This window comes from Asterias amurensis, chromosome 15 (genome assembly GCF_032118995.1).
Source record: "Asterias amurensis chromosome 15, ASM3211899v1".
Lineage (NCBI taxonomy): Eukaryota > Metazoa > Echinodermata > Asteroidea > Forcipulatida > Asteriidae > Asterias > Asterias amurensis.
Window position 1 is genome coordinate 4,186,652 of NC_092662.1, and position 24,398 is coordinate 4,211,049.

Consider the following 24,398-nt stretch of genomic DNA (forward strand, 5'->3'; position numbering starts at 1 on the left):
ATGAATGAAAAAACACCATTGTTGCCCTAATTTGGGCTGGCCAGATGCCTTAAAAAAGGCTTCAGGCCAGAAGTCTTTAATTATTTGAGTGAGAAATTACCGTTTTCTCAAAATATGTTACTTCAAAGGAAGTCGTTTCTCACAATTTGTTATACTATCAACAACTTTCCATTGCTCTTTACCAAGTAACTTTTTATGCTTACAATTATTTTTGATTAATTACCAGTAGTGTCCGTTGCCTTTAAGTCAGTGAGAACAATACAAATCTTACCCTATTTGCTAAGGTGTCGATCTTGCCGGACACCACATCCACAACGAGCTTGAGATCCGTGTGGTGTTGTCTTGACTCCGATAGCAGCAACGGCAACTCGGATATAACCGGCTGTATGAGGGCCTGGCTAGTGACTGGGTATCGGGCACCACCAAACTGCTGCTGTTGCTGGAGATTCTGCTGCGCTGCGACTGCTGCTGCAGCCTGTTGCTGGAGTAGGATGTTGGGATCAGTTGGCTGCTGCTGGTATTGCTGCTGTTGTATAGATCAGATAATAGTCATATTATTAAAGACAGATAGCAAATGATATCTGTCACTATTTCAAGGACCAGCCGTCGATTTCACCAAACTGTTACTTACTAAGGATTAGTCTTAAGACTTAGTACGAATTAAATTCCGTAACCATAGATGTTAGGACACATTGGACCCATCCTAAGTTAGGATGAGTTACTCGTCCTAACTTGAGATAGGATTAATCCTGGCGTTTCGTGAAATCGGCTGCTGGGCTCAATTTCACAAAAAGCTAAGATTGATCTCAAGTGGAAAATCAATCTTAATTGCTAAGCAAAGCGTAATAGACCTTTTCGCAAATACCATTGTGCAAGCGCAGACTGTTGAGTGAGGTGCATTGTGGGATAGATATGGATCAAATTTGATCACCAGCTAGACCACAGTGCACCTAATTCCAAGCTTTACGCGAGCGCCTCAGTATTTCTATGTCGCAATATAAATCACCATGTCAATACTGACAACTCATCTTAAGATAAATCTTAGTGCTCTGTGAAATCTAGCCCAGGGCCCAACTCCATTGCACTGCTTAAGCAGAACGTATGGCTTAACAGTTTCCAGCTTAGCAAAAAACCTGCAAGATACCAGTACAAAATTGTACATGTTACCTGGCTTTTTGGCTGGTAAGCTTCTTCTGGTAAGCAAATTGATGCTGTGCTAAGCTACTCTTTGTGCTAAAGCAGCTTTATTAAATTGAACCAGGGCCATATTACATGGCATTGCGTACCACAGAATACTAGCCTACAGTAAGATCCAATATCCAGTGTAAAGAGCGCCTTTGAACAACTTTGGTTGATTTTGGCGCAATATAAATTCCCTCCGATTGATTGATTGATTGATTAAAGAATTAGGATTATTTAAAATAAAAATACCAACATAATAGCGTACAGGTATCAATCCACGTCAAGTCTCACAGTGTAATGTTTTTAGTTAGATTTTTAAAGAGGTAAGGATGGGTTGAGTGTGTTAATACACAGCAAGCAGTTACTGATGATGGTTAAAAGGTGAAATGAAAAAAGCAACTAAATATACTCTTCTGTTTCAATCAGTATGCTCTGATCGTCTTTAGGAGAACGCAGACGAACAGAGAATTCTACTGAAGACGACAAGAGCCACCGATTGAAATGTTGAGTCGTTAACCAACACTACTCAAAAGAGATTTACACACCGCAAACTTCTCTTAGTTATACTTCCACCATGCAAAGTTTCAAACCCTGCGTAAACTAAAATTACTTATCCATGTATACTGAAAGTAGGTCTGGCACCATCAAATTTATTTAACATTTAGTGCTTTAATTAGTAAGGAAGTATAAATTAAGGAAAGATAACTGAGGATAGCGTTGGCAGGGACCACAACAAAAAGCAACTGAGCAGGAAAGAGTTAAATTGAAAGTGCTGTGAACGGAAATGTTCGTTCTTGGATTTTGGAAGAGTAGTTTCATTTCGGTCCTCGGAATGTCAAAGAGTGCATAACTAGGCGAGAAAGCATAGATTTGTGCAAAGAAAGCACAAGTTCATCATCATCATCATCATTTTGATCCATCAGGGGAGTAGTAGAGCCGCAAGTTGAAGGTAAGTATTACAAGAATCTAACTTTACTATTCTATTTTCTGACCCAACAATTTCCAGCTTTGTGAAATTGCGCCCCGATTGTTGTATAAAAACAAGGCCATTGAATTTTATGACAATTCTAACAGGGGCCAATTTCATAGAGCTGCTTAAGCAAACATTTTGCTTAAGCACGAAAACAGCTTGCTTATTTTACACATGTTACTGGCCAAAATGTTATGCCATATACGTTGATTGTGACTGGTAATTAGCTGTTGTTTACTTAGCATAACAACTGACTGGAGTCTTGGCCGGTAATCTGATTTTACTAAGCAAGGTTTTTTTTGCTTAAGCAAAATTTTGTGCTTAAGCAGCTCTATGAAATTGGGCCCAGGTTGGTTGTATGGTGCCTTATTGAAAACTAGAAGATTGAAATGAATGTACTCTTCCAAACAACAATGATGTAAATCTCAGCACATTTTGACAAATGGAAAAAACACATGTAAAAGAATTACAACATGTAGAGGTGGTTACCACAGTACCTGAAATGGATATTGCTGTGCCGTCCCATGGAAGGTCGTAGACTGTCAATGCAAAGCGGAGGGATGGCAGACAAAACAAATAAAAAATGGGTGTAAGGCGCAGGTGTAAAGCTTGGGGTTAGGAATAACGGAGCTTGGGTAGCACATGGTTTGAAACAAAAAAACAAAAAAACAAAAAAACAAACAAACAAACAGACAGACAGACAGACAGACAGACAGACAGACAGACAGACAGACAGACAGACAGACAGACAGACAGACAGACAGATAGACAGACAGACAGACGGTCTTAAAGGATCACGTTGCCTTGGATCGGTCGAGTTGGTCTTTGGAAAGCGTTTGTAACCATATGTTTTTGACTCCCATAAATGGCCGACCGTGTTAGTTTGCGAAGTAAAAGGAAAACCACGCAATTTCGAGTCAAATTTGTGTGGATCATTGTATTCTACTTTTGAAACATCTTCTCAACCATGCATTTTATAACAAATGGTTACAAGCGCTTTTTATAGACCAACTCGACCGATCTAAGGCAACGTGTTCCTTTAATAGGGCAACATTGTGGGCTTTCCTAAGGTGTTGTCCTATGATCACTTTTTTGTTTGTTTTTCTCCATTATAATAACATTCTGAGGCTAAGCCCACAATGTCATATTTTTTTATTGAACAAAAACTGCACACAATGTAGCTTTCGTTTGCTCGGTTCGACAGACGACAGACAACAGACAGACAGACAGACAGACAGACAGACAGACAGACAGACAGACAGACAGACAGACAGACAGACAGACAGACAGGAATAAATATTTCAAAATGTGTGCTCATGAATGGAGTGTTTTGTTTTTTGTGAATGACAACAAATGCTGATAATTGATATATCAAATTGATTGATTGTAATAATATAGATAGTAATAATAACCAAGTTTTGTAAAGCACAATTGTGCATCAAGGTGCTCAGGGCACTATTACAATAAATAAATAAAAAATAAAGATAAATAAAACTATTTTTGTTTGAAGGAGTGAATAGAATTGGAGGTACACATGTAAGTCGGTAAATCAAGGGTCGATCAAGTACAACAGGATCACTACCATTAGTGACCGGGTACCTTAATTATTGGTCAGGAAATGAAAAAATAGAATTAGCTGTTGCAAACAACTTACCAACCAAATGGACCGAGAGTATAAATGCAAGAAATAGTTAATTGCCTGACGTTTCGACCCTAGCAGAGTCTTTCTCGAAGGTTAAATGACAACACAACAAACATGAACAGGTAACAAAAAATTAATAAACATGAACAGGTAACTAAGTGAAACAAGCATTCATGTATTTCCACTTCACTGCTTATGTTTCACTTAGTTACCTGTTCATGTTTGTTGTGTTGTCATTTAGCCTTCGAGAAAGACTCTGCTAGGGTCGAAACGTCAGGCCATTAACTATTTTTTGCATTAATTATTGATCAATAACAAATTGACCAACAGCTGTAGCTGAAGGTATCACTTAACAACGATAACAAGATAATAGACCCTTCCCATGAAATTTGTAAATTGCACATAGCGCTTGCGCACTAACGTTTTGGTTGGCAAAATGAGGGAACATCGCGCTGTTTTGTACACGGCTAATGGGTGCGTGACGCAGACGCGATTGCGCACCTGCTTAGTGCACAACTCTATGGTGTTTGCCAACCAACAGGGTCTGTACGCATGCGTGAATGTAATTAGCATATTTCATGGGAAGGGTCCATTACATACATGTACAAAAATACAAACATACAAACACTGCAAGACCAAGAAGTAAAGAGTATAACAGGATAGATTAGGTATAACATATTAACTCAACTGTATAGTTTCCCAATAACACTACAATCAAAATACTTCCATTGTATTTCCAAATACACACTGGGTATGACATCACAGGCTTATATAGCGCCCTCACTCATTGAGATCAAGAGAGGGCGCCTAATTGGTCGACAGTTGTATTGCAGGTTAACACGCACCAGCTTGTTTGTGGTCTGACTTAGATATAGGGGCATACGTAAACTGCGATCGCTGTCGTAGTAGAAACTTGTTACGTTAAATGCGCAGCGCACAACTCATTTAATGATACGTCTTCATTTAATCTCAGAGAGGGCACTATTTGCCCCATGTGACATCACATGCAAGGAACCTATGGGGAAGATTTCCAGGGTCTGTATACAAAATTGTCCTCATGATAAAGTAAATGGTTGAATCAACCTTTTTGAAGCTCAGAGCATATGGTGCATCTACTAGTGTTAAGGAAAATGTAATAAAACAAGCTCAAGATCAACCTTGACCCCAAAATGTTCTTACTTGGAATGCTTGTTGCTGTCCCATTCCCTGCATGCCCATGGTTTGTTGCTGCACCTGGGGTTGAGTCTGGAAAGGCTGCTGTTGGGGCTGCATCTGAGGCTGGTAGACGGCCACTGTGTGTGTCAAGCCTATGGGGGTTAGAAGAGGTAGATACTAGACTAAATACCAACAAACTCTGTGAAGTTCATTGACTGAAACAACTTCATAGAGTCTCACAAAGCATTTGATTACAACTATTTATCTATGATTGGCATAGATTGATTTTTTTTTTGTTTTGTTGTTTTGGTAATGGTCAAAGACCAGTCTTCTCACTTGGTGTATCTCAACATGTGCATAAAATAACAAACCTGTGAAAATTTGAGCTCAATTGGTCATCAACCTCTCTCCATTACTCGTTACTAAGTATTGGTTTTATGCTAATAATTATTTTGAGTACTTACCAATAGAGTGTCCACTGCTTTTAAGCACACTTTCAAATGTAAACATCTGAAACCTTTGATTACAGATATTTCAATTCTTGCAGGCATGACACTTGGTCCTTGAAAAAAGGTCGAACCATTTTATCAAGTACAAGGTTTAAAATAGATATACGCACAGCATGGCTTCAAAACACTTTTCAGGCAATTTATTCAGGATTCTTCTGGTTTTCCCAAGAGCTAATAATTCAGAAGCCAGACCAAGGCCCATTGTGGGCACAACCTTCTGAAATCTGTTTGTGTTTTGTTGTTCCGCGAGAAGATATTTCAGACTGCTAAACTTCCTACAACCTACCCTGTGAGGCTTGTGGGATACCAGCTGTGTTGTTCTGCATAGGCATCTGTATACCAGGCTGTTGCTGCATCATCGGGTCACCAGCCATGGGCAACTGCTGGTCAGGCTTAGCGCTGGTAACCGGCGGCTTGCGTGCCGTCTTGATGGGTTTACTGCGTGGATGTGGGTGTGCCGGAAGGGACGGATAACCCGTGTCTGAGGCGCTATTCTCCTGTAACGATTTCATTTCCAGATTTGATTACCACAGGAACTACTTCACGAATACAATACCTCCGAGAAAGTTATGTTCCAAATCAATGTCCCTTCCCGTCACTTCCACCCGTCACAAAATCTTACGGAGCTCGGTCTTTCCAAAGTAGCTGCAGCTGAACTGTGAATTGGCAAACCTAGTTGTTCTTCAGTTGGTATTTCTTTCCTGTTGTTATCTATGTCCTATCCAGCACATAGGAACTTAGCAGTGATATGCGCTGAACAAATGCGGTTTAATATTAGTACCATCTACTATGTACCAGTTGTGATTGCCGCTATAGTCTCACTCCCAATGACATAACGGATTTAAAAGTGTCTGACCATTGCAGCTGTGTTGTGAAAACTATTTCAAATAAACTTGGCTCCGATACCGCTAGACTTCCCTGAACGAAGATATCGTGCTAATTATAGCATGATAAAACATTGTTTACACATTTCAAGTTCACTCCAAATGTGACCTTTTTTTTGCAAGTGGCTTATTTTTTGTTGTAATTAGGTTTGTTTGAATGAATCACCAAGGGGAACATATAATTACATTATTTTGTGACTGCCTAATCTTATTGACACTATCTCAAGGGGTAAATTGATATCGACTGCCCTTTGGGACTCGTTCAGAGTGTATCGGGCCCTCAATTTCCTGGGGGGGGGGGTGGAAGGGTGTGGTCATGTGGGCATAGAGTATAACAATCATATATTGTATTCATTAACGCCCTATCGATATCGCTCTAGTTCACTATTCTGAGGCGCAGAGGGATATTAAAAATAGTATATATACAAAGATAAATTACAGAGAATTCTCTAAAATACAAAACAAAATTAGTTAAGACAGGAGGGAAACAGATATGACCAAATTGGCATTTACAGCTACTGGATAGCTACGTCATCATGCGTTGAAGTAACGTTAACAAAAGGACCTAAAAATACAAATAGTTAATTTGAGCTTTAAATGTGCTACTTGACATGCTTCTTGAAACTCGCAATAGCATGAGTAGTTGGCAAGCTTTTAATGGCAGTAAGAAGATCGTTCCACGTTATGGCTCCAGGGGTCAATTTCACAAAACTCTTCCTAACTTAGGACTAGTCCTAGGCAATGCTAAGAGATAGGACCAGTCCTAACTTAGGACTAGTCCTAGGCAATGCTAAGAGATAGGACTAGTCCTAAGTTAGAATGAGTTACTTAAGACCAGTCCTATCTCTTAGCATTGCCTAGGACTAGTCCTAAGTTAGGAAGAGTTTTGTGAAATCGACCCCAGAGAACTGAAAGGATTGTTGGCAATTGTATATTCATCCGTTTTTGGCGATTGCCTTGTGGATGTTTTATGAAATAAATATTTGATAGATTTTAAATTTGCATCGGGGATAAAGAATATTAATTTTTGGTTTTTACTCATATACTGCTCTAGAATTACAAAGGTCGTGGGTTCGAATGCCTGTGATTTTTTTCACAGGACTCGGGAAAGTACTGAGTATACAGTGCTACACACATCGGTGTATATGGGTAAAAACCAAAAATTGATACGAAATAAATAAATAAAATAAACACAATACTCACATCCACCTCTGACTCGTCGGTGCTATCTGCAGCTATGGCAGCTCCTTGTAGCGGTAGCATAGGCTGTCCCATCTTGGCCATTCTAGAGATCAGCTTGGCTTTACTACTGCTGGCTGGACTCTGTAACGGAGAAACAGAACAGGACTAAGAACTGGACGCAAGACTAATGCTGAAAGTGTAAATTCCTTGTAAATGTTGCGACTTGTTTTCACTCTTCTCATCTTAATGTTACAATGATTAAAAGGCAGTGGACACTATTGGTAATTGTCAAAGACCAGTCTTCTCACTTGGTGTATCTCATCATATGCATAAAAAAAGAAACCTGTGAAAATTTGAGCTCAATCGGTCGTCCAAGTTGCGAGATAATAATTTAAAAAAAAACACCCTTGTCACACGGAGTTGTGTGCTTTCAGATGCTTGATTTCGAGACCTCAAATTCTAAACTTGAGGTCTCGAAATCAAATTCGTGGAAAATGACTTCTTTCTCGAAAACTACTCCACTTCAGAGGGAGCCTTTTCTCACAATGTTTTATACTACCAACCTCTCTCTATTGCTCAACACCAAGTAAGGTTTTATGCTAATAATTATTTTAAGTAATTGCCAGTAGTGTCCACTGCCTTTAATGTTTACTTAAAAAAATAATAATAACAAAATCCGACTCGTTTGTTTTTCCTAATACTCAAAACATGGGACGAGAGAAGAATCAGAGCAGATATTTCAATAAAACATTTTAAACTTACCGACGACATTTGATCAGTGAGAGAAGCAGACCTTGTCTTAACTGTTTCATCACTGCTGCTTTAAGAGAAAACAAAGAGGAAAACAGATCTTTAAGACACTACACAGAATTGGTACTAAGATCAACACAGCACTGATTGGTTTCATTTTGAAAGCTCACTGATTATAGAGTTCAGCTTTGAAGGAATTACCAGGGACTGTGGCATAATTTACAGCAGAAATAAAATACACCGGAGTCTAGAACATGCATTAATACAACACACAAGAACTACAGCTTTACATCCCATCAGAAGAACAAAGCAACTACGGTCAAGTGTCTTGCTCTATTACTCAAGTGCCATATGACTGGACTCGAGTCTATACAACAGACCATTCTGCCATGACTATTTGTTTTACAGCTGGAAGCTAGTTCTTGCTAAGCAATCTTTGGCTCTGCTTAGTAAACATACAACTTAAACCCAACCAAAAGTCCGACAGCACCAACAATGGTTGCCCAAATTACGGGGCCTAAATTCAAGTCTCTTCTTACTGCCGAATTCTGCGCTTCTGATCACGCATAGAATGCCTAGTAACAAGGAGTACTCACGGGTACAAGCCAAAATTCCCCGCTAACCCATGAAATCGCTTGACGTAAGCGCAGAATTCCTTGTTTCCGCAAGCGCCAATTCTTTGCTTATGGTAAGCAGAGCCATGAAACTGGGCCCAGAAATTGAGTCCAGGAAGTTTCTCTCACCTCATACCAGCATCCACCCTTGGTGAGGCGGCACGATGGGTATCATTAGCAAGTAATGATCCCGCCTCCATGGCATCGGAAGACACTGAGCCCGTCTCATCCTTGTCTTTAGTGACTTTAACCTTCAAGAAAAACCAAAGACAAGGTGATTACATCCGGAAAAGAAAGAAAAAACATGATTAGAGCCTGCCTTTTGAAAAAAGGAAGGATGGACTTTTTTCCCCTTTCAAAATGGCCTCCCAACACATTTTTTCAGGAATGTTGAGATTGTTAAAATGTGTCCTTTAATGAAAATTTCCCCCAAACTATTTTATTTTTTTTCATTGAAAAAAAAGGAGGCGGCCTCTAAAAGATGGAAGCGGGCGGGATGCAAAACATGCTTTTATTTTTTAATATACTTTATTTAACTTCGACTTACCTTTTTAATTTCAACATCGAATATGAGCGTAGAGTTGGCCGGTATCCGAGAACCTAGTCCCTTCTTTCCATAGGCTAGCGATGGAGGAATGAGTAGCAACCGGCGCCCACCTTTCTTCATCGAGATCACCCCTTCTTCCCAGCCCTGCAGGAATTGGTGAGCAATATAATTAATATAATTAATTAAAATAATAGTGGCTTGTTATGTAGTGCGCATATCCGTCATTCAATGATGCTCAAGGCGCTTTAATATACAGTTTTATCATACGCAAGTCGATACCTGAAATTATGCGTTCTCCTTGTTTTATTTACATGGTCGTGAATAAAAGTGTTTTATGGTATGATAAAAACGCTTGGGCTAGCGCCCTCACCTGATACGGACTCCTCAACTAGATATAGTCTGTATCACACCCAACCTCACCTAATAACTTATAGTACCTACCTTTATAACTTTTCCTCTGCCGATTTTAAAGCGGAAGGCCTTGTCCACACTCGCATTGCTGTCAAACACCTACAGAGTTAGAACAAAATACTTCAGTTATATATTGCTGTCATTGGAATCTAAAAGAGCGAATCCATTTTCATCCTCTCGTTAGCAATCCACACTGTAGACTTTTACCAATATTCCAATCAGTTCAGCTCAGCCAAAGTCTGATCCCCCCAACCCCCGCAGTACCATAATTTGATGACAATAAAAAACTTCCTACTAGTGTGTTTCTGTAAACAACCAACTGATACTACACACTATTTTCACATTTTTTTAAATTCAAGTCAAAATTTATTTCGTACTACTCTTCTTAAGATATAATGGTTACAAAATATTACATAGATAAGCAAAATAATAAGCACAGAGGACGGAGGGAAAATAGTTAATATAATGTAAACCAAAATAAAGAGAGTACGAGGTTGTCAGATTAAGCCAAGGCTTGCAGAAGACAGCCTAGACAGACAAACTACAAACAAGGAGACTAGACAAACAGGTATCAAGAAAACATTTACATGAAACAGACTGGGTAGCTATGAGAGAAATATCTGGCAGGGCTAAAGCAAAATGGCTGATGACATAATGTAGGAGCTGGACTGACTATAAAAGAAAGCTATGCCAAATAATGGGAGAGAAAAAAATCACTTAATTACTTACACTTCCAAACGTCCTGTTCTGGTACAGCCAGCCTGTGTATTTCACCTCAACTGAATCCCCTTCGCTGACGGGGTCGCCAGCACCGATGGTCAGGTCTTGCTGGATAACGCCCCTCGTAATGCCCCCTGAAGCATTCAGCTTGGCTAATCCCACCTAAATATCATATTAAAAAAGATACCGAATAATGATTAAGATTTTAAAATATTAAAAAACTTTTTATGTTACGGAGAAAATGATTCCCAAAGGTCTTACACCAAAGAAAATACATATGGTTTTTTCCCTGCCTCTAGCGTGAGGGCGCCCAACTTCAGTGATGTCATGCGCATAAGATCTATAACAGCATGTTTTTCCTACCTGCTTAGCAAAATCTTCTGCGTTCTGCTCCGACTCAAACATGATGGACCAGTTCTGTCTCTGCTCGTCGTAGAATGTAGCATAGTTGTTGGCTTGCGTCTGAAATAACAAAAAGAAGATGTTATGAGCGCTTACATCAAACCTAAAGACACTGAAACTTTTTTTGAAAATGTGCTTCAATCACCATTCTCTGCTTACGGGCAAACTCTGAATTTCTGCGCTAGTCTTGTAAGTGAGACTGCTAAGTAACGTGGAGTATGCATGCGCGGAAGTTACAATTCCCTGCTAACCCGTTAAATACCCTTGACGTAAGCACAGAGTTCCCTGCTTCCATAAGCCCTAATTCTTTGCTTCTGGTAAGCAGAGAGCCATGAAATGGACGACATCTGGGATGATAGAGGGCAGCAGACTTACCGGGTAAATCCATTGTTCTCAGAATTATGCGCATGTTCAGAACTACGTAAACAATGGAATTTTACCTGGTAAGTCTGCTGCCACCTAGCGTTGGAAAGTCTCCTATTTAGATTGAAGGAGTTCATTTAGGAATAGAGAGTTCAATGGGAGACTTTCTGGGACGACAGAGGGCAGCAGACTTACCGGGTAAATCCATTGTTCTCAGAATTATGCGCATGTTCAGAACTACGTAAGCAATGAAAATTAACCCGGTAAATCTGCTGCCACCTAGCGTTGGAAAGTCTCCTATTGGGCCCCGATGGGTTAGGGTTGAAAAATTGAGAGAGGAAGGAACTTACTGTGAAGACAAAATGGGGTGTAATTCTTGCATGTGTCACCTGCTGCTGTTTGCTGATGTAAAGTAATACTTTGTACTGGAAGAAAAAACAAATATTATTGATAAATGACATTAGATTATACCAAACTTATATTACTCTCAAAAGTAAATGTTTCTTTCAAGACTATATGAAGTAACTTTACACCGAAGGGTTTAAATGCTGGAATTTAATTATGGTAATACATGTACACCGTCACCTCACTGCAATAAGGTCATTAGATGCAATGTCATATCTGTAATGATCAAAAGGGAGTTGGGTGAAAAAGGCACGTCATCAAGTATATGAATGTCTTTCTTAGAAACTGAGAGTTTCTTTTTGCCAAACAATTATTTTGGAGACCACTCTCAGAAGCTCCAAAGTATGCACAACAAATTTGATTGTATCTCTACCATGCAAAGTTTCAAATCCTACACACACGGTGTTACCACAAATCTGACTAGATTGTATCTACACCATGCAAAGTTTCAATTCCTACTTATATACATGAATTTAACTCAAACTTTACTAGAATTCATTTCCAACATGCAAAGTTTTTATCCTGCCATTTTTGAGTAAAAAATATAATTCACTGATCCAAGAACTTACGTCATTGGCTGTGTGGTTGCCCAAGATAGCAGCCCCAAGCTTGCCATGTTTGATGTATGTTCCATTGGAACTGGAGGGATGAGAAAGTGGGAAAACAATAAACTTGCAACAAATACTATTAAATACTATTCAATAGTATTAAATAGAATACTTTAACATACTATTAAATACTATTAAATACTATTTACATACTATTAAATACTATTTAGCTTTTACTATTACAGAGGATCAATATGTCATCTTGCGGTAATGGACACCTAAGTGCGATGACTTATAACACAAACCTTTAAAAACTTGTAATAAAAATATGTAGTTCGGGTTTAAATTGACTGGAGCGAGACTTGAACTAAAGTTTACTGGATTTACATACCAGCGATCAACCAACTGAGCTCTCCAGCCCTATGTTATCGGTGTCCCTACTTTGTAAATATCCTTGTTCGGGGGGGGGGGGGTTGCTAGTCAGAAGCCACATAAATGTTAGCTGCCGTATAGCCAGGGATCACACCCAAGTTTACGATACAACCCTGGAAGCGGCAGCCAGGGGATCACTTTAAGGGGATGCTACAAGTTATTTTCGAGTCCTACATGTAGGTCACTTATTAGGGGGGGTTCAAGGTCTGAGAGTATCTTATTCTCTCACTCAATACTCAATAGAAGATGAGAACGTCTTTGTACCCCCAGTGTGTCTGTTGCCAACTCATTAGAAGTTAATGTGGGTTCCAGAAAATTGCAGATTTAACCTAGCATTTGTTAGCCTTTTTTGAATATATACTAATAATAATAGTGGCTTCTTATATAGCGCTCAGGTCCTTCACGCAGTGACGCTCATGGCGCTTCAACATTATTACCCCTGGTCACTGAGCCATAATTCATTCCTTAAATCATCTCAGCTCCCTGGGGAGTATACAGCCTGTGCTGCCAAATATATAGCGCAATCAAGGTTAATCAATCACAAGAACCAACTCTGCCCTCACAGGTACCCATTTACCCCTGGGTGGAGAGAAGCAAACATACACTAAGGTATGTTTTCACATGGTTATTTCTAACAACAGTACTTTAAAAAGTAATAATAATAACACCGAATATTTATACCTGGTATTCAGCTAAATTAATTGCTCTTGGCAATGGAAACTATACTCAACAGGTGAAATCCATTTATAGCATTGAAAGAGTCCTGCCAATATATAATTGGATTTAGGGCTAAACACAGACAAATTGACTTCGAACCAACGTCCTCCAGATAAACACGCCCAGCACTCTTGTCTCAAAGTTTATTGGTCAGATCATTTGAGAAGAGTTCGCCAACAAAGCTTTTTTAGTCTGACTGTGGGCAAAGCCCAATATTTTTCCAGGCTGTCCCTGAAGTAGTCTAGAAACGGTGAGTCACTAAAAACATTCAACAACACAGCTCAGATAAATTGACTTCACAATTTGGAAACAGAGTGATGGGGTTTGGGAAAGATAGTCAGTAGGCCATTAGGCACTGGACACCTTTGGTAACTGTCAAAGACCAGTATTGTCATCTGGTGTATCCCAACACATATTGCATAAAATTATAAACCTGTATTGGACTCAAATGGTCATCAAAGCTGCAACAAAATGAAGAAAAAAAGACACAAATTTGTGTGCTTTCGAGTATAAAAGGCTGCAGTTGAAGTCATTTAATATTTGGATGAGAAATTACTTCTTTGCCAAAAACTACATTGCTTCAGAGGAGGAGCCATTTCTCACAATGTTTTACACTATCAACAGTTCCCCGTTGAGCATTACTAAGTACGTTTTTATGATAATATATATTTTGAGTAATTACCAAACGTGTCCGGTGCCTTTAATAAATCCAGACACCATGACAATTCTACAGGCTGTTCCATAGAGTATACTTACAATCTGTACGCATGCACAGCAACGGCAAGTAATAATGCTGACTGACCGGCTGTTGAAGGGGATGATGAGGCCGCTCCCTCTGAAAGTATGAACAAAATACCCACAGAATCATGATTACAAAATGGCTGATGTAGGCTAGCTAAGGCTAAGGGGCTCATCAAGATGTTGGGTGCGTTCGTTTAGCTTCCCTGGGTCATCCCCGGTCTGCCCCGGTGCGTTTGAATAGCTTTTGACATCCTTCCAGGGGCTCACCCAGGTCAGCCCCCAGTGCCCTGCTTGTGGCGTGGGTCACTTGGTGGCTGGACCCAGGAAAACGACGTCACTACGAGAGCGATGAGTGTTCGTTCGTTTAGCTCTTGTCAGGGGCTCACCCGAGTGAGCATCGCAGGGTAGACCCAGGGAAGCTAAACGAATGCACCTGCTATAACGCTTGTTAAAATAAACGGGTAACCCTTGATAAAATTGCTTACAATCATAATATTAATAACAATAACAAGACTTGTAATGCGCACATATCCATCCTGCTGGGTGTTCAAGGCGCAGACAAAACAATCAGTGAATGTTCAAAATCAATTTTTTGTTTGTTTGCATTTCTACAAATAGATGTTCAAATCGACTTCAGAACTTAAATTATTGAGACTTGCACTTAATTAGGATATGAGATTTGACTTGACAATTGACACCAACAACTTGAGACTTTAACTCGAGACTTCCCTTTTAAGAACTGAGTCTATACTCGGCGAAAAAGACTTGAGACTTCATAATAATGACATGACAAAAAACGTGACCCTGAGGATTTGACAGATGACAACAAAAGACTTGAGACTTGACCACAAGTACTCAAAAGTAGCCTACAAGGACAAAAGACTAAGGGGATTGAGACTGGACTCTTGGGACATGAGACATACTTGAGACCTTAGCTCAGTCGTCTTGATGACAAGGCTCTCACGTAAGCCAAGAACCCCCCTTAATCTTACAAAATCTCTCAGGCAGTACATACGTGATGCATATATGCACTGTATGTACAATGTATATATGCTAGGTCCGCTTGCATTACATGTATATGTTTAGTGAAGCGTCTTTGTTATACATGTATCTGGCAAAAAAAGGTTAATGGGCCGACATTTCAACCCTAGCAGTGTCTTTCTCTAAGAAAGACTCTGCCTTTGAGAAAGTTTGAGAAAGATTCTGCTAGAGTCGAAACGTCAGGCCATTACATGTGGGTCATATTGGTTGGTAAGCAGTTTGCAAGAGCTACTTGTATTTTCTTAGCCTTACCCCTTGATGTTGATCCTTTAGATCCTTTCTTGGGCTGTTTGGGCGCAGTGTACGTCAGAGACTCGTTTCCACCCTGGTTGTTCGCTCGGTCCATACCAAACAGGGAACTCAACTTGGACCTAAACGAAACAAACACCAAAAGCAAAAGCATAAATTAATAATAATAATAATAACAACAACTATAGCGCATGTCAAATTAACGTCTCTATACCCTTTTTTATTAGTGCCCTTGTCATTGTGCCACTGTTAATCTTTCTCAGCTCCCTGGAGAGAATACAGCCCTGAGCTGCCGTGGTGCTCCAGTGGCTTTTTCATACACATGTACCAGGCTTGCAACCGAGTGTTTAATTTGAGGACCGCGCAAGTTAACTGTCGCAAACATTTCACAAACCAAAAGGATAGATGGTAAGAATCCAAAATATAGTTAATGTCCTGACGCTTCGACCCTAACAAAGTCTTTACGAAGGCTAAAAAAACCACTGTATAAAACACTGCGTGGGTGTTTGTTAAAGTCCACCGAGTGTTTCAGGTCCCTAAACTGTATGGACCTCTTTTGTTTCAGGTCCACATTTCTTAAACACCAGAGTTAGAGTTTGTAAAAGAAAAGCTACCTCCAATGGTGATTACCTGAACGGTTGTTTCTTCCTGTATTTATGACTGCTATACTTAAATGGGTTGTTGGGATCGTCCATTGTGAAATGGAAATATTCCATTGGGAAATAAAGGCTAGGACTGCCTTTTCAACATCTACATGTAGCACAAACAACGACTCACGTGAATGTATTCCACATGATCACCGAACGAATGTTCTTGAAAATTTACGTCGACTCAATCCGGCAAAGTCGCCATGTCTTGACTTATCTCAGTCCATTACTAATGTTTACCAGGTGACAACCAATGAAATGATCTTGAAATTGAAGTTGACTCAATCCAGCAAAGATGATATGTCTTGAGTTATCTTAAGTCCATTAGATGGGAAGAGTAAATGTTTACCGAGTGACAAATCCCAAAATTATCTTGAATGTCTGAAATTCTGTACGTTGATTCAAATGGGGCAAAGATGATGTGTCTTATCTCAGTCCATTCGATGGAAAACTGTTAAGTTTACCAAGTGGCAACCTGACATTTATCCAATTACCTTTTCCTAAAATAGAAAACTCAAAAATGGCCTCCCAATCCAGCACAAGCTCCAGGTTATCTTCCACACACATAATCATAGCAAATGAGTTTGCCACAGCAGGCTATTGTACAACTCTCCAACACTTCACACTAAATACAAACATCCATGTTTGTACTCTGAACACCGGTTTCCATAACTTCAAAATTCAGACGTAATTCCGGCTCGAAAATATCTTCCACCCAATTCATATTCCTAAGCCACCACCGTTAATGTTCAATCACGTCAATGCGGTAAAAGTCCCGATGAATTTGGTCAGGTTACCAGACTACCACTGAGGATCCATTCCTTTAGCAATGTGCACCTGATGCATGATGCTAGGCACAAGACTTCCGTATTGCTGGATGTGTCGATGATAAAATTAGTTCAACCGAGATCCCTTAAATAGAAAGTAGCATCCTGTTGGTCGGCCCAGACAAATTGGCAACAATTAAGGGCTACTACAAGGTTATGATTAGAACTCAGGTAGGGTTTGACGAGAAGGAAGCTTTTGCAAAAGGAAGAGGATCATACAGTTGCCATCTTTGTCTGATTCCCTGAATGGTGTAACCTTTATGCTACACTGTTGTACATAAGGTATCAGACTATGTCCTCTTTCAATCTGCTTGACTACACATGTACCGGAGATGTCTAGCAAGGTTTCTATTCCATCCAGAACATGTATTCCTAGTTGGGCATCCCAAGTTGTCTGCACAGACAAGCAGCCCCAATGCAACAGCAATTTGAACCAGATTGGTGATCCGTCAACGGGCAATATTCCTAAATGAGCTGAGAACAAAATCTTGAACATTCAATCTTCGGGAGTCGAACAATATATTTTGACAGCTAATCAGATCTGCGCACCGCTTTATGTTATTACAGTAGGTGAGGTTTGTGGTAGCACTTTGTGTAAATCTCTTTTGAGTAATGTTGGTTCTGAAAAGTAACGGGTTGTTGACAATACAACGTTTTGAGCAATGCTCTGATGCAAAGTTGTAAATCCAAAACTTCATGAAGTTTTAAATCCGCAGCAAGTAGTAGTTAACTTCAAACACGCAATGCGCCAAATTCCTTTTTCTGCCCTCCACCCTAACCAACCCAAAACCTTTGTTGTTTGACCTCACACTAATTATTGCATTTGTCCCATAAATAAACATGGACATCCGCCGTTCACCGGAACCGGTGACACATTGCGGCTCATACGACTTAAAGACAATTAATTCAGGATGCATTGAATTTAAAAAACCAACACCGCCAAAACGAGAACAAATGAAAATGGCTACCTACACGAGACAAAATAAAGTATTTTGTTTTGTTTGCTATTTTGTTACATGTGAATGCACGTTCACCCCAAACAAGCCACTCTTGGTAAGGGGCTACAAGTTAAAATATCTAAGACGACAAATACATGTACCTCAAGATAATTGAAGGTAGGAGTTGATGTCCGCTTAAAAAGAAACAGTCTAGATTGTAGGATGGAGGAAAACATGCACCAGGTAAGGAGATCCAAAGAGATGCAGTACTTGGAATACCACTGAGGGAATAGCTCTTTTGTTCTACATAAATCTGATGTACCTCAAGATAATTGAAGGTAGGAGTTGATGTCCGCTTAAAAAGAAACAGTCTAGATTGTAGGATGGAGGAAAACATGCACCAGGTAAGGAGATCCAAAGAGATGCAGTACTTGGAATACAACTGAGGGAATAGCTCTTTTGTTCTACATACATCTCAGAAAAGCGAGAGTGTATTGGTGAGAAGAAGTAGAGAAGAATGTATCTAGACCAGGACTCGAACCCGCACTCTGCTCGTCAGAAACACCAGAGCACGAGTCTGATGCTCTCTTAACCTGCTCAGCCACTCCATGCCAAGATGTCCTATCCCCTTAACCAGATACAGTTGCCTTTATCTGTTTGGATGTACATAATTATATTGCCATGGTGACACAAAGTCAGTGTTCATGTACATGCATAGTGGCTGAGCTGTCTAGTGGTCTAGTGCACCGGCACCAGACTCAAGTTTTCTCGTGTTGTCAGAGTGCAACTTTGGGTCCTGTGTCCAATTTCATAGAGCTTTTTCAGTAGACATTACCGCTGGACAAAATCCTGCTAAATGAAAATGAAACAAAAAACCAGTGACTTGTAACCTTGTTCTGATAAGCAAGTTTTGTATGTGCTTAGCTAGTTTTGTGTTTAAGCAGCTCTAAGTAATTGGACCCAGGTCATGGCCATAGAGTTATATATAAGAACAACGCGCGTACATAATGGCGCGTGCGTGGCTCCTTGTGGTCCCGTCACGTTTGTGCAAGAAGCATCACCCGTTCGCCCTCTAGTTCTTATATATAACTCTATGGTCATTGCACAGTTATAATGGCTTTGTTCTTTGGATGGCCCCTGTATATGTGGGATAAAAAGAACCAGCCTTTGGCAAGAAGATGAAATTCCAGACCTGGTTTACATGGTGTTTGTTTGAAGTCCTATGAGGAAGAAAATCCACCAGAATATACAGTGGGTAATTGTTCCGGTTAAACAATTACAAATGATTGAATAATACCTGGGGTTAGGCTTCCACGACATTCTCCTTGCATATTGCTCCATGTTGCCTAGAACCTTTAAAACTGTTAACAAATAATCAGGATAATGTACATTCCAAGAGAGTCCGCGCAACCAAAGACGAGTCAAGCTGTTCCAAGCCACAGAAGGGCGACAGGGCGTTTAAATCCGGGGCGACAGGGAGTTGGAATCTAAAACGCCAGCGACAAAAGGAAAAAATCAAGTTCCCCAAGTCTCATCAGGTTTGACTTTCTGTACCAAGAGTCGTTCACAACTTATAAATCCTCTAAAAGAAAAAGAGGCAGTTTGAGTAGATGGCAATGTAGATTATCTTGTGGGCGATTTCTCCATCTTCCAATGATGAATATCATCCCCAAAGCAGTATGTGGATATTCCAAAGTCCATGTTTGCCGCTCATACAAGCGTTCAAGGGTGTTAAAGCATATTTTGTGTGACTAGTGTACACTTTAAAAAAAGACAAGACGCCAGACTGAGCCAGAGGAGTCACGTACGACCAGCTTATGTTTTTGACCTTCAACAACTTAAACGCATGTAGCTGCACGAGATTTACATCACTAGCCGTTTCCTGACTCATTTCCATAAGGGTTCTGAGAGAGGACGATTTGGCAGCTGAATATTATATCTATAACCTTAATAGATCCCTGGTAGTTCCGCTGGCTGATACTGCGCGGAGGCAACAAAGGCGATTGCCTCCATGCCCCCTGGTCATTGCCTTGGGGCCCGTGAAATGCTCCAATAGAAATTGAAAATTACCTCATAGGGTGTCCTTTACCAAGGAGAAAATGCCCTTGGTACCCTTGCCCTTTCAAAAACGAAGGCCTGTAATACCCCCTTTACATGAACTGTTACCAATACTCCCCACCCAACCCCAAAGCACGGGTGTTACATGTTTCCGTTATAAAACAACATTTCCAAGTGCTGGGTTCAACACTCACTCTGCCAAATACAACAAAATACACATTGCGGTTAGCAGTCAACTGTATCCACTGTGTTAGATTATTGATTCATTAAGTACAGAGCCTAGAAAGTAGGTTTTAAAAGCCCCGGGAATACTTTCAGACATCAACAAAGGAAAAGTGTGGTGCACGCTGCACAGCACCAAGAACAATCATCCCCATACCAAGCTCTTAATTGTATCAGTTGTAGTAGAAATAACTTTAAATGGCAGTAATGTTAAAGACAGTGGACACTATTGGTAATTGTCAAAGACCAGTCTTCTCACTTGTTGTATCTCAACATGTGCATTAAAGAACAAACCTGTGAAAATTTGAGCTCAATCGGTCATTGAAGTTGCGAGATAATAATGAAAGAAAAATAACCCTTGTCTCACGAAGTTGTGTGCGTTTAGATGTCTGATTTCGAGACCTCAAGTTCTAAATCTGAGGTCTCGAAATCAAATTCATGGAAAATTACTTCTTTCTCAAAAACTATGGCACTTCAGAGACCGCCATTTCTCACAATGTTTTATACTATCAACCTTTCCCCATTACTCGTCACCAAGAAAGGTTTTATGCCAATAATTATTTTGAGTAACTACCAATAGTGTCCACTGCCTTTAAGCCAGCATCCAATAATATGTCCTAAACAAAAAGTTCTTTACACTATAACCATGGTAACAGGCCGCCTGATACAATAACATGTACTTCATAGAGGCAATGGGAGAAATTGTCTCCGTTCCCCTTGTACCGCTCCACAAGGCTGCTTGTTACGTACTTCTGACAAGGGAACTTGGCACCTCAACAAAAAGGCCGCTTGGTAGTTATACCCAAATCACACAACATTTTTCACGTCAGCTTTATGCCCCTAGGGTGTCGATTTCTGATACAGAAGTTGTAAACGATGGAAGGACTTGTACACACTCTAGTAAACACACTGGCGCTCTCGGACTTGGAGTCATGAAAGTCTAGGGTAGTACAGGATACATAAATCCCATGTTCACTACAGATAAAACACATTCAATGAACTCAGCATGATTCCATAGACAATACAATGTTCATTTCATTTGGGCACCTGTTCAGCAGTTGACATTTGACCTTTCAGATACCCCCTCCCGCTCCCGCTTGTCTGGATGCTAAGGCAAAAAAAAACATGTTTAACGTCCCCGCCCGCTTCCCTTTTAGAGGCCTCCTTTAAAATAAAATAAATTAAATAAATAAAATTGCATTTTACTGATCTCAAACGGAAAACAAACAAACAAGCTTGGAAGAAAAAGCCCAGAAAAAAAGGATTTCATTTTAATGATCTTAGACAACAAACAAATCAAGGTTGTCTCTACAAAAGTGTCAGGGTCAATTTAAGAAAAAGAGAAACCTCCTCCTTTCTTTTTTTCAATAAGGTAGGATGCTAAACATCTTTTTGTTCTTATTTGGCCTAAGAACTTTTGAGAAGAAGTATTAAATGGTTGGCGACAGCTACAACGTTTTATGAGTCACAGGAAGTATTCAAATAAAGGAAGACATTGGGCGTCTAGCCTGGTTTCGGACACACCTCCTACGCCTCTTGTAGCAGCCATTAGCAACTTTGACAGTAGTAGGGGTAAAGGCTAGTCCATATGAATGAGACAATTAAAAGCTATTTAAGAAGAACTCAATTTATGCTTTCTATCTTTTTATTTTTAGGTAAAGAAAAAGGATTTAGATGAATTAATTTAAATGACGGTTACATTGAACAATATATATGCATGTACAGTACTTTGGTAATTGCACAATAAGGGACTCAATATGTTTTACTGAGACGAAGTCGAGGCAAATTATCAAGAACCAGGCCCCGGCGGGTTTAAACCACTAGTTGAAACCGATTCAACACTTTTTGGTCAAAAGGTAAAATAAATGCAAAAATTATAATTGTTCAATGATTTGTTTCAACACAACACCCCTCCAGCTATAAAATGGTGAGGCCCTCGGGTAAACAACTCCTTATAAGGGAATGCTGTGCGCGTCGCGCATATCGCGTGATGTGGCACAACTGCTTCAGCCGTTGCTATCGACCAATAGGAATGAAGAAACTGTCCTATAAGCACAGGTGCATGCTGGCGTGTCACGCCCATGTTTCAACACTTTTTACTGGTCATTATCAAAGGTTTATACACCCCCACGTGACGCGCTCTCCACCAATAGGAATAGCGAAACTGTCTGAGGTATTAATGAATGTGCATTTAATAAAGCTCTTCCCTTAAAGGCAGTGCCTCAAATCTCAATGGTACCATAGCAGCAATGAAGCCCAAACTGTTCTTTCAGAAGAAATCTGACCACTTAGGATATAAAGTTAGAGTCAAGTGTCTTGGGTCAAATATTAACAGACATGGGAGTTATATTGGATAAGATTTTGTAGCAAGCTTTAAAATGGAGTTTACGTGGCTGGTTTCAGGGATGTGATAGGCTGTTGAAATAAAAACCCTGAAGTACGAAAGTGGGAAAGCTTGCGAGCGTAGAGCCCGAAGATTCCAAGTACGAAGCCTGCTTACATTCGTTTATCCTGAAAGCCCTTCTCTGCAATCTGGGTAGCCTCATAAGGTTCTATATGCATTTTCTAATGAGTTTGATCTTTTTTATTAAGAAAAAAATATATAATGTATATATATATATAATATTACAAAAATTGTGGGGGTTATATTGAAAAAAAAAATGAAATTTCTGTTTGAAAACGGAGAAATCACATCCCTGTGCTTTGGCCTTGCAATTCCAAATCCAGCAAATCCAAAGGAAGTGTAAATTGAGGGATTTTCTCAACTTTAGGGTTAGATGAATTAGCGATGATTCAGCTTTTCACCCTAAATGGGGATGCAAATAATTTTGGGTTGCATTTTTTGTTAGCTTTGTCGTGAGTCAGGAGCAGCTGATCGTTATTCAAAACCAGTTTCTTTGAAAATGTCAACAATTTGTCCGGAGGTCAGAGGTTCATGTCCTGCTCTGGTCAATTTTGTCTAAAATCATTTTAAATTTACCCAGTCAGTTTCCCTTGTGGTCACTATGATCCGTTCGGTATCAGATGGTAATGTAATGTGTTGAAAAAACTTAGGGTACAAAATGTCACCGATTTCACAAAAAGCCATTTATCAAAAAGCATGATTGAGATTTGTATTCTACACTGTGCCCTGTGCTCGACTTGAGACTGCAAAACCTAAAGCCATGACCTCTTAAATTATGATTTTGTGAAGTGTAACCTATCCATTGGCAAACTAGTTTCTTGAAACAAAAAACATTTTCAAAAAAGCGTCTCAAAAGTCACGCACATCCTACGCGCAAAAGAACGTTCCTGTGAACACACGCCCACAATCCATTGGACTTTCAGAACGTTCCGATGGACCACATCATTGTGCTGAAGTACAAGAGTAATCCCAGGCCGATACTTTACAGCTAGGCCAGAAAGGTGATTGCCTCCATGCCCCCTGGTCATTGCCTTGGTGCCCTTGAAATGCTCGAAGTAGAAATTTACAACTTCCTCGTAGGGTGCCCTTTACCAAGGAGAGAATGCCTCGGTGTTCTTGCCCTTTCAAAAATGAAGCATACAGCCGTGGTGACCACACACATTTTGAACTTTCCAACAGAATGTTCCGACAGTCTTAACAGAACAGTCCAGGTGGACGAGCTGCAATACTAATCCGATCCAATTAAAAAGTTCCTACTGTTCCGACTTTTCGGACCCACCGTAAGAAGTCCAAGACGTGTGTCTCTTTGTGAAACCTTTAGTAAGATGACCCATCTGAATAAAGTGTTATTCAATCGAGCATGGGGTCTCTTATTTGCTACGTAAAAAAAATTTTGGACAACAGTGAACTTTTTGAGCTACAAGTCCTACAGTCTGAGTCTATTCCCATCCCCCTTACAAATTCAAGGCCTGACAGGTCAAATACAATCGATGTAAGCTCCAAATTCCCTTTAAAGGCAGTGGACACTATTGGTAAATACTCAAAATACTTATTACCATAAAACCTTACTTGGAAGCGAGTAATGGGGAGAGATTGGTGGTATAAAACATTGTGAGAAACGGCTCCCTCTGATGTGCCAAAGTTTTCAAGAAAGAAGTAATTTTCCATGAATTTGATTTCAAGACCTCAGATTTAGAACTTGAGGTCTCGAAATCAACCATCTAAACGCACACAACTTTGTGTGACAGTGTTTTTTTTTTTTCATTTTTATCTCACAAAATCTATGACCGATTGAGCTCAAATTTTCACAGGTTTGTAATTGTATGCATTTGTTGAGA

General features: G+C 39.9%; 1 protein-coding gene across 6 annotated transcripts in view; it reads right to left on the minus strand.

Annotated features, from left to right (window-relative positions):
* The window catches only part of LOC139948025 (FK506-binding protein 15-like), a 65,620-nt gene that overhangs the window by 30,127 nt on the left and 11,095 nt on the right, over positions 1-24,398 (minus strand). For 3 of the 6 annotated variants that reach the window (XM_071946005.1, XM_071946006.1, XM_071946001.1), the window contains exons 2-16: positions 15,468-15,586; positions 14,190-14,268; positions 12,306-12,375; positions 11,682-11,756; positions 10,930-11,028; positions 10,576-10,728; positions 9,877-9,945; positions 9,436-9,579; positions 9,018-9,139; positions 8,287-8,344; positions 7,546-7,665; positions 5,745-5,955; positions 4,974-5,101; positions 2,650-2,691; positions 272-526 (exon numbers count right to left, since the gene is read on the minus strand). In XM_071946005.1, coding sequence (XP_071802106.1) covers positions 272-526; positions 2,650-2,691; positions 4,974-5,101; positions 5,745-5,955; positions 7,546-7,665; positions 8,287-8,344; positions 9,018-9,139; positions 9,436-9,579; positions 9,877-9,945; positions 10,576-10,728; positions 10,930-11,028; positions 11,682-11,756; positions 12,306-12,375; positions 14,190-14,268; positions 15,468-15,586 — 1,744 coding nt within the window. The remainder of the gene's footprint in view (positions 1-271; positions 527-2,649; positions 2,692-4,973; positions 5,102-5,744; positions 5,956-7,545; positions 7,666-8,286; positions 8,345-9,017; positions 9,140-9,435; positions 9,580-9,876; positions 9,946-10,575; positions 10,729-10,929; positions 11,029-11,681; positions 11,757-12,305; positions 12,376-14,189; positions 14,269-15,467; positions 15,587-24,398) is intronic. The other 3 variants (XM_071946002.1, XM_071946003.1, XM_071946004.1) reach the window with 3 other exon arrangements.